This window comes from Miniopterus schreibersii, assembly GCF_964146895.1.
Source record: "Miniopterus schreibersii genome assembly, chromosome: X".
In the NCBI taxonomy this organism is placed as follows: domain Eukaryota; kingdom Metazoa; phylum Chordata; class Mammalia; order Chiroptera; family Miniopteridae; genus Miniopterus; species Miniopterus schreibersii.
In genome coordinates, this window is record NC_138104.1 from 106,762,993 (window position 1) to 106,773,514 (window position 10,522).

Genomic DNA, 10,522 nt, shown 5'->3' on the forward strand with positions numbered 1-10,522 from the left:
TAGTGAGGGAGGGAGGGAGGGGGGGGGGCTGGGGCACAGGCTCCATCCCCTCCCAGACCCATCTGCTAACCATACATGAGCTGTGTCCTCTCAGGGGACTCCTGCAAGTGGCGACAAGGGGCAGATATCTGGGCCAGGTGGCCCTAGTCAGCAGCACAGTGAGGCACAAGCTGGACATTCCCAGACCCCTCCTTCCCCCTCTGGGCAGGAAAGCTCGGCTGCTCAGCCTGAGGATGTCCTAGCTTTAGGGGAGCACCTGCCCTTCCTCGAAGCATCATGTTGTCTGAGCACCAGGCACTGTCCGCCCCGGGACACAGCAGACGCACAGCCCACCTGCCCCAGGACCCAGCACTAGTGAGCACAGCCTGGGGATGACCATCTCTTGCCCACATGGTCCTGTCCCATGGGCACCTGTCTCCTCTGAGCGAGAGCGGCCCTGGCAGCCCAGCATCTGCTTGGGGCTCATGCTGGGAGTGCACATCCTGTAACACAAATGCACATGTGAGGAGCCCGTGTGCCATCACTCCAGACGCAGCGTGCTCCCCCGTCTCTGTCACGGAGGCTGTCCCTGTGCTGGGTATAAACAAGGCTTTATGTTTACATGTGGGTGCTCCATGCACATTCTCACCTCACTGCACAGGAATAGGTGAGGTTCTGTCCTGGGTGAGGATAGGTGAGGGGACGTCCTGGGAGAGGACAGGTGAGGGGATGTCCTAGAGTGAGGACAGATGAGGGGACGTCCTGGGAGAGGACAGGTGAGGGGATGTCCTAGAGTGAGGACAGGTGAGGGGACTTCCTAGGAGAGGACAGGTGAGGGGATGACCTGGGAGAGTACAGGTGAGGGGAGAGGACAGGTGAGGATATCCACGCTGGGAGCAGTGCTGAGCCCTGTGCGCAGGTGGACTCGCTGTTTGATGGGATGGGTCACAGGCCCACCTTAACTTCATGCTTTTCCTCTGCTGGTCAGTTAGTGTTTGTGGACATGTTTAGAGCATTTTTTTTTTAATCAAATGCAGCTGTGAGGACTTGCAGCCTTTTAGGACTGTTGTCCACACCTTCCTCGCAGCTCAGGTGTGTCCATCTCATGCACCTGCCCCCTGCCCCCTGCCCCCTGGGTGCTTCCCTGCTACCCTGGCAGGACCTCCTTCCTGACCGCCTCTCTGATACCTGTGGAGCAGGCGCCCTCTGCCGGCCACGGGGGTCCCTGCGGCCCCCTGCCCTGTGCTCTGCTGACAGCCCCCCTCCTGCAGGTCATCCAGAGGATCTTCTACACAGTCAACAGGTCCTGGTCCGGGAGGATCACCTGTGCAGAGCTCCGGAGGAGCACCTTCCTGCAGGTAGGCGGCCGCTGGTAGGGGCACAGGGCCTAACACTCACCTACCACCCATCCAAACTCACCCCCATCCATCCATCAATCCGTCCATCCATTCTTCCTTCCGCCTGTCGCGGAGGCACGGCCCGAGGGAGCCATGGATGGGGCCCCTCCACACTGAGGACAGGTGCTCACCTGCATGTGTTGGGGCCCAGCTGTGACAGTGTTCTTATCCCCAGTCCCGTCCCCATTGGCAGTGGGCAGCCCTGACCCAGGCGCCAGGCTCCCGACCCTCAAGCAGGTCCTGGTCGCTCTGAGCCCTGCAGCTCCCGTGGGAGATTCTGGGGTCCCCCAGCGGAGGCCCGTCCCGGGAACCACAGTGGTGTCTCGGGTTTGTGTGCAGAACGTGGCCCTGCTAGAGGAGGAGGCAGACATCAACCAGCTGACCGAGTACTTCTCCTATGAGCATTTCTATGTCATCTACTGCAAGTTCTGGGAGCTGGACACTGACCACGACCTGCTCATCGACCAGCAGGACCTGGCCCGGCACAACGACCACGGTGAGCTTGTGGCCGGGGCAGGCGGGGACACAGGCTGGCAGGCCGTGCGTGGAGGGGACAGGTGGGTGGGGCAGGGTTCTCACCCCTGTACCTCCGAGGTAGGCTGAGGCCCTGGGACTGGAGAGCTCGGGGTGAGGGGTGTGGGCAGGATATTCTGGGGCACGGGATTTGCCCCAGCTAGTCTCAGCATTTCAGACCCCACCTGCCCAGCTCCCTGTGAGGTGCAGCCTGGCACTGACCCCGTCTCTCCTGCAGCCATCTCCACGAAAATGATCGAGAGGATCTTCTCGGGAGCCGTGACGAGGTACGTCTCACGCAGGCTCATTTCCTCCGATGGTCGTGCGTGGCCGCATTGGTGTGCAAGTCCAGTTCCACCTCACAGAAGCTTGTGTTGTGGCATTGGGTGCCTGACGTCACAATGGGTCACACATGCAGCTGTCACTTTTCACATGAGGTCATTGGTAAGGGGAGACACATACCATTGCCACAGAACGTCATAAAGGGGGCATACGTCTTGGCCATGTGAGGTTATTGGTAAGGGGACCCATGGCGGTGGCCCGTGTCAGGCCCTGGGCGTCTGAGTTGCCCTGGAGCTGGGGCACCTGAGGTCTGTGAGGTGCTGTGATCGAGGCCCCAGCAGTTACTGCTCACCTGGGTTCCCAGGGAGCCTCCTCCACAGTTCAGAACCTCAGGCTCCTCCCCAGTGGGGACCAAGCAGCCCTGGGCAAATGCTGGGCTCTGCTCACCCAGCGGGTGGACGGGCTCCCGCCTGAGCTGCTCCCCCGACAGTGTCTCATCTCTCTATCCCACCCCTGAACCCAGAGGCAGAAAAGTCCAGAAGGAAGGAAAGATAAGCTATGCCGACTTCGTCTGGTTTCTCATCTCTGAGGAAGACAAGAAAACCCCGACCAGGTAGGTATTCGCTGTCCTGTGCTCCTGGTAGTGGGTGGGCAGCCCGGGCTAGAGGTCATCCCTGTGCGAGCGTGCGCCACCTGGGGCCCGTGCCAGGAGACGCTCAATGCCAGCGGGTCAGTCCCAGGTGGACTTGGTCCTGGGAGGGGGCCCGTCCTGCGGGGGTGGTGTCAGTGCCCGGAGGGGGTCCATCCCGGGCGGCAGGCTCACCGAGGCTCCGCCCACCCTGTGTGGCAGCATTGAGTACTGGTTCCGGTGCATGGACCTGGATGGGGACGGGGCGCTGTCCATGTTTGAGCTCGAGTACTTCTACGAGGAGCAGTGCCGCCGGCTGGACTGCATGGCCATCGAGGCCCTGCCCTTCGAGGACTGCCTGTGCCAGATGCTGGACCTGGTGAAGCCTCAGAGTGAAGGTGATGCACTGTGCGTGTGGGGGGTGCCCCGACTTGGGGGGCCCACTCTGGGAAGGCCATCCCCTCTCTGAGGTGACAGCTGAGCAAGGCTGCAAGACGCTTGTTCCATGTCACTGGAGACCCCACCCAGGGCAGGGACAGCAGCACCCTTGTTTGGGGGCAGTTGCTATGTTTGACACAGGTGAGGGTGGGTCCCATTCCTTCCTGTCCTCTCCACCCTCCCCCTCAGCCGTCCGCAAGGATGGGGTCCCATCCTGCAGGTGAGCTCACAGTCAGGAATCCAGTGTCTCCGACCACCGACCACCGCACGTCCCTCTGCCTGTGCCCCTGGCTTTCCCATCTCACCCCTGCTGGGGCGGTGTGGAGTCACCTGCCGCTGGGTCTCCCCCTCCTCAACCTGCTGAAGTCCAGGCCCTGCACTGGGACCCCAGGTCAACCCGGGACGTCCTCACACCCTCACCTGAAAGGTTCCGCCAGGAGGTGGCCAAGGGTTCACCTTGAGGGACCCAGGACCCCTGAGGTCAGACAGAGTCTCTAGACTTGGAGGCCTCAGTGCCGTCTGTGGTGTGAATACCGTTGAATCCGGGGCCTTGGAATGAATGGTCCTGGGACCTGCTCCCCTTGCCCCGGTTCCCTCCTGCCCGAGTCCCCACAGCTCAGAGGACGCATGTGCAGCGCCCCCTGGTGGCCAGAGTTTCTCTTGTTCTGGTTCTGTCCACTGCTGGCCTCTGTGCACTGAGGTCCTTGTGGTGGCAGGGGCCCAGGGCTCTGTCCTCTGTCCCCTGTCCCCATCCCTCCCCACCCCACCCAGGCTCCATCCATGCCTGGGACGACCTCCTGCACCCGTTTTTCACGTCACTCAGGGCGTGTCAGGAGACGTAGTTGTGGTTTTGAAGGCGTGAGAGGGACCCTGTGCGAGGGCTGCAGGCGTGACTGTCCCACCCCTGTCCTCCCGCAGGGAAGATCACGCTCCGAGACCTCAAGAGGTGCAAGCTCGCCAATGTCTTCTTCGACACCTTTTTCAACATTGAGAAGTACCTGGACCACGAGCAGAAGGAGCAGGCGTCCCTGCTCAGGGTGAATGGGTGGGGCGGGGTGTCCCTGCTCAGGGTGGGCGAGCGAGTGGGGCAGGTGTCCCTGCTCAGGGTGGTAAGTGAGCGGGGTGGCGCATCCCTGCTCAGGGTTGGTGAGCGAGCGGGGCCGGGAGCCTGTGGGGCCGTGCTGCTGGCCGCGTCCACCCCGTGTGACATGTATGTCCCACGCAGGAGACGGAGACTGAGGGCCCCGAGCTGTCGGACTGGGAGAAGTACGCAGCCGAGGAGTATGACATCCTGGTGGCCGAGGAGGCTGTGGGGGAGCCCTGGGATGACGGGTGAGCGGGGCCGTGGGGACAGGGATGCCTGGAGGACGGGAGAATGGGTGAGTGGGCACGGAAAGAGGGAGATGGGACAAGCAGGCCGAGGTGGCAGGAGCTTGTTCCATGCACTGCCAGTGTGTCCCGGGAACAGGCACTGCAGTCCCTTTATTCACCAAGCGACGGACAGCCTTTGGCTGCCCCTCCGCGCTTCCAGCTTTAGGCAGCTTGACACCAAAGTCACCCTGAGACGTCCGCACTGGTTTCCGTGTGGCTGTAAGTCTTCACCTTGGCAGATGCCTGGGAGAGGTTCTGGGCCCTGGGGTCAGGTGGCTGCCCCTTGTCAGTGGTGCACCGTCTGGTCCCTGCCAACCTGGAGCAGTTCCCCCAGCTGCTCGTCCTCGCCCCCCCGCCCCCCGCGATCGTGTGGACTGTTAATTCCCACTATGGTCGTCCCAAGTTGGAGTTGTGTTCGTACACGGCGGCGTCTGTGGGTCTTGTTTGGTGCGATTCCACCTTTCCCATCTCCAGTTTGGATCTTTTTTTATTATCGAGCCTCGAGGCTTCTTCTGGACACGCCCTTTATCGGGGCGCGGTTTGCCACTGTTCTGCCCCAGTCTGGGTGTCTGTGTCCTCACCTCCTTCTGACTTTGATGGGCCGGTGACCCACGGGTCCCTTTCATTGGCCGTCTGAGAGATTGCAGCTGAACCAAAGCCAGTTGGAGGGTCACCTTGAGTCTGTGTGCTTTTCACTAGGTTTCCCTGTGACACGAGGACACAGGTTCTGTCTTTAACGCACGTGGGTGTCTGATTGCTCCAACTCCATGTTACATGAAGGCACCAGAGGCTCTGCATCTTTTCTAAAAACCACCGGCCTCTGGACCCCTCACCATGCCCCTTGGGTCCTCCCTGAGCCCGTGTCCCCACCACGTACCCCCTCGTGCCCCCAGTGGCCTCCTCGCGCTCTCACCGCACCCCCCCTGCAGGTACGAGGCGGAGCTGAGCCCCGTGGACCAGAAGCTGAGCGCCCTGCGGACGCCCCTGGCCCAGAGGTCCTTCTTCGAGACGCCGTCTGCGCTGGGCGCTGTCCACCTGTATGACTACGAGTGCGAGTGCGATTGCAGCGACGAGGACCTGCAGCCCTCCTGACCCCCCGTCCCCGAGGGCCCACCCGGGCGGCGGCCGCGGGCGGCGGCCTCTGTGTGGAAACAGACCTGTGTTTGATGGTGTTGGCGGCTGAGCTTCTACAGACCTGAGCTGTGTGTACAGAACTACAAGTCCTATTTATTCAACACGGGGGCTGGTGGAGGGGGTCCCCGCAGGCAGTGTCACCGTGGCCCGGTGGGCAGAGGAGATGCCGGGACCCGCTGGGGACTCCCCGCACGTCGGGCCCCTCAGCTCACTGTCCGGCTTCCGAGTGGAGGTGTTTGGAGACAGATGGGTCCTGGCTGGGTTCACGCTGGAGGGAGCTGATTTCTGCCCTGTCCTGTGACCTGCACTGACCATGGGCATGGAGACTGCCTGCTCCTCAGCAGTGACGTGTCCCGGAGCTGCCCCTCCTACCTGCACGCTCGCCCCTGCACAGGGCTGCCCCCTCGGGTACCCGTGTGACCACTTCCTCCTAAATGTACAAAACCTGTAAAGTTAACTTTTATTTGCCGTGTAGAGCGATTTTAAAACATTTTAATAGATCACATTTGTATTTTCAAATAAATAATTTAAGGATTTCCAGCCTCAGGCTCTGCTCATCCGGCCGGCCTCCCACAGAGCAGGCTCTCAGGCCCTGGGGTGCAGGTCCTGTCACATCGGCTCTGGTTCCCTGAAACAAGACTGGCTCAGGGGAGACACCTTCCGGTCAGCAGCTCCACTCAATGTCCTCATTAAGCCGAGTGGCACAGATTCAGTGGCCCCTCTGGGAGAACCTTAAGGTACAAGCTCTGAGCCCCCCAACCGCCGGTGAGCAGGGTCATCCCTCCTGCAAATGTACCTTAGAGCCTCCTTTCCCCCCTTTGTCCGCCCCACTGGCCTCCTGGCCTCTGTCCCCACACCCCGCCCCACACACTGGGCATGGATGCTCCCCCTCAGGAGCAGGAAAATCACCTGCAGTCCCCTCAGCCCTCAGCTGGGCGGCTGTCACCTGCTTGAGGCCTGCAGAGCGCCGTGGCCTGAGGCGCCTGCCCACAGCGCGCTGACCTTTGTCCTGCCCGAGCAGCTCTGTGAACACACAGGAATCTGCCTAAACCTCTTCCAGGGGGTTCCAGCCCCAGGTCTGATGGGTGAACGTCGACTCTTTAAGTTCAACAGCAAAGGGAGATGTCGTGACGCCCACTTGGTCCAGACCCCACTGGGAAACTCCCTCTTGGACCAGCCTCGGGCCACAGGACCACATCGTCCTGAGTTCTCAGGATGCGCCAGCATAATCCCTGTCCCCAAGTGCTTGTCAGGCCCCAACACCATGTCCCCTGCTGGTTTTGCCTCCGGGTCACACCCACCTCAACTTTGGGTCCCACCCTGCGGGGTGTAGGGTAGAAGCCCCATCCCCAGAGCTGGAAGCTCAGGAAGCACACGGCCTGGCTGCGTAGCTCAGTTGGTTAGAGCATTGTCCTGATACACCAAGGTTGCGGGTTCGATCTGTGGTCAGGGCACATACAAAAAGCAGCCACTGATGCATCAGTAAGTGGAGCAACAAATCCATGTTTCTCCCTCTGTATCTGTCTCCCTCCCTCTCCCTCTTTCCCCCTTCCTCTCTCTCTAAGTCAATAAATAACGATTTAGGAAATAAGTACAGATAATTTCTCTGCAGGGACTGAGTGGGGTGCCCTGGTCATCGGTGTCTCTCCCCCGTCCCCCTTTGTTCCAAGATGAACCCCACGTCCAGAGAAAGCTGTGGGCAGGACGGTCCCACGCCGACTCCTGCTGCATCCCGGGCTCCCTCCCCTCCCCCCCATGCATTGACCTAACACCTTTGGGGCTTGTCTGCCTGCCTCTCGATTCCAAGGACGGGTGCCCAGCCCTGTGAGGAGCCAGCAGCTCAGCCACCCAGCCGAGAGGGAGCCTTTCCCCAAATCGGAGCCCCTCGGAATCCCACTGACATGTGAGAGCTCCTTATGCATCTGCCATTTAATTGTTTCTTTCTCTCAGTCAATAAATAAAAATTTAAAAAGGAAAGCAAGTGCTTGGGTGCCAGGGGTTGGGGAGGGCGTGGAGTCTTTGACCTGATGGGAAGGTCGTGGGCTGGTGCCCATGGCTGCCAACCCTGAGAACATACCCACAGCGCCAGGCTCTGCCTTGAAACAGAGTCGGCACAATAAATGGTATGTTATGGGCATGTTGTTATTACAGTTAAAAATGAGAAGTTTTATAAATGACATCTTGCTCATTGAGCTTCCATTCTGATCCCACTTTGTTACAAATGTGCCAGGCCCTCTGTGCATGTCCTGCAAACTGCTGTGAGGACCAGCTTGCTGCGGTGGGGTATCATCTATACTCTCCCATAGTGCATGGGGACCACCCTTTAGGGGGCTGCTCTGTCCTGCCTGAGCTTCCGGGAGGACCCAGACAGCAGAGTGCCTCCCCCAAATAAGAGCAGGACAGACTCCGACTCCTTAGTGGTCCCTCTCCCCATGTCATTAGGACGAGACCTAAGAAAGGAGAAAATACCCGGCTGATGTGGCTCTGGTTGAGCATTGCCCTATGGTCCTGGAGTTCATGGTTCGATTCCCAGTCGGCGCACATGCCTGGGTTGTGGGCTCGATCCCCAGTAGGGGGCGTGCAGGAGGCAGCCCATCAGTGACTCTCATCATTGACGTTTCTCTCTCTCTCCCTCTCCCCCTCTCTCTGAAATCAAAACATTTGAAAAAAGGGAAAGGACTGGTTCAGGGCAACACCCCACATTCAGGTCTTGGAGCAATCAGAAAGGAGCAATGTGCAGACGGGGTTTCTCAGGGACATGAGACAACCAGAAAAATTGGGAGACACCAATAGGCCCCATATCCCTGCCCCTAGGGTCCTAAGTGCTACTCACCAGATGACCCGCCTTCCAGACCCTCCCGAGTGGGCCCATGTCCGCAGGAGGAATCCACAGGCCTGAGCACAGAATCTGTCAATGGGCCCTCCCGCCCCACTCCACGTGCCCAGCAGTTGATCAGGAAAACCTGCCGCACGCCGTTTGTGCTGCATGAATTTGGTCAAAATTACCCAGTAGGCCCACCTGCCGTCTCCACGAGACCCTAGGAGACCCCATGGGAAGGGGGGCCCCACAGGGAGGCCAATGGGGAGGCACAAGACAGAGGCAGGACCCTAGAAGGTGTGTCCAGGGCCCATGCAGTCACCGACGCCCAGCGGTTATCAATTGGGCAGGTCCCCCTGTGCCACCGCACCCCAGCTCCACCCATGTATGTGTACGTGTGTGTATATGGGACTGGACGGATATAGACCAAAATCTCAGGCTACCTGTGTGGTCACATTCTAAGTGGCTTTTATTTCCTTCTGTGTTCCTTTCTGCACCTAATTACAGGAATACGTCACTTTTTCCCTCAGAGCACATTGTACGATTTAGAGTCCGAGTGACGAGTAAACTCGACCAGGTTCTCACTGTCACCAATCCTCTAATAATGAGCATTTGCAAACACTTCCTTGGAGACTGTACTTGGGGTTTCATCACATCTTGGCCAGACCTTCCATGTAGAGGAAGGAAACTCAAGATTTCTAAACGAGGCCCTTGAGGCTGTAAACCAGGTAATGAGTGGCCCAGCCAACCACAAACTCATGAAACCCTCCGCAGGGGTACAGACATTCCAGCCCTGGGACTTTAAATACAGGGTTCTGCACTAGACATTCTGACATGTTGGTCAGTCGAGGGAACAAAGTTGCCCACGTCAGACCAGGGACCTCGAGGTTTCCCCATGGACCCATCCACCCACATTCCTTGTGCAGTCCGGAGCAGCAGGGGGACCAGCCAGAAGCCACGGACATTTCTGCACATTTAAAAAGGAACGTTTGGATTAAAACTGTCCTGCGTGAAAACAAGACTCCCCCCGACCCTCACCCAGTGACAGCTGGGATTTCTGTGCCCCTTTGAAGGCTGCACTTTGTTTTGCAGAAAGGAGACCGCTGACAGCAGTCTGAACAGGAGGGGCACTTTCTTTTTAAAAAATGTTCTTACTGATTTCAGAGAGAGGAAGGGAGAGAAACATCAGTGATGAGAGTCATGGCTCAGCTGCCTCCTGCTCGCCCCCGACGGGGGATCGAGCCCACAGCCCAGGGCATGTGTCCCGGCCTGGAATCGAACCCTGACCCCCTGCTTCCTGGGTCTAAAACGGGCGCTTTATAAACACCAGCCCACCTCTCTCTGCTGCACGCAGTGGGCTCTGCTATCATTGCCCAGGACACAGCGACCAGCTGGGTTTGTTCGGGTCCCCTGGCGATGGCCTCTGATGCCGAAGGCAAGGTCTGGGGCCCCTGGCGACGGAATCGCAGCCCCAAGGATGAATCTGGGACCCACTGGGCGCACTTGGCACACCCTCCCCCAAGCGCTCTTAGACGCCCAAATCTGGATCAGGGGCCCCCAGGACTGCGATAGGACCCCCCCAAGGCAGAGTCTGGGACCCCTTGGGGGCACTTGGACCCCCAAAGGTGGGCCAGGGAACCCCAGGAATGGGATGGGATCCCTAGGGGGCACTTGGACGCCCAAGGCTACACCTGGGACCTCCAGAAATTGGATGTGACCCCCCCCAAGGCAGTCTGAAACTCCGGGGACACACAGACCCCCAAGCTGGATCTGGGACCCTCTAGGAATGGGATGGGAGCCCCAAGGCAGAGTCCGGGACCCTCGGGGACAGGGTAGCACCCCAAGGCAAAATCTGGGACCGCCAGGGATGCAATGGGACCCCCAAAACAAAATCTGGGGCCCCCGGGACAGGGATGGCACCCAGGACCGACCCCCGACCTCGCGCAGAGGCCAGGAAGGCGC

At 59.6% G+C, this 10,522-nt stretch overlaps 1 protein-coding gene across 2 annotated transcripts in view; it reads left to right on the forward strand.

Annotated features, from left to right (window-relative positions):
* The window catches only part of LOC308550818 (serine/threonine-protein phosphatase 2A regulatory subunit B'' subunit beta-like), a 28,225-nt gene extending 21,944 nt beyond the window's left edge, over nt 1-6,281 (forward strand). Inside the window, exons 6-13 of one of the 2 annotated variants that reach the window (XM_081125089.1) lie at nt 1,251-1,337; nt 1,716-1,872; nt 2,128-2,176; nt 2,695-2,784; nt 3,022-3,197; nt 4,156-4,274; nt 4,463-4,569; nt 5,538-6,281. In XM_081125089.1, the coding sequence (XP_080981215.1) occupies nt 1,251-1,337; nt 1,716-1,872; nt 2,128-2,176; nt 2,695-2,784; nt 3,022-3,197; nt 4,156-4,274; nt 4,463-4,569; nt 5,538-5,700 (948 nt within the window). In that variant the 3' untranslated portion in view covers nt 5,701-6,281. The remainder of the gene's footprint in view (nt 1-1,250; nt 1,338-1,715; nt 1,873-2,127; nt 2,177-2,694; nt 2,785-3,021; nt 3,198-4,155; nt 4,275-4,462; nt 4,570-5,537) is intronic. The other variant, XM_081125088.1, reaches the window with a different exon arrangement.
* The last annotated feature ends 4,241 nt before the right edge of the window (nt 6,282-10,522 follow it).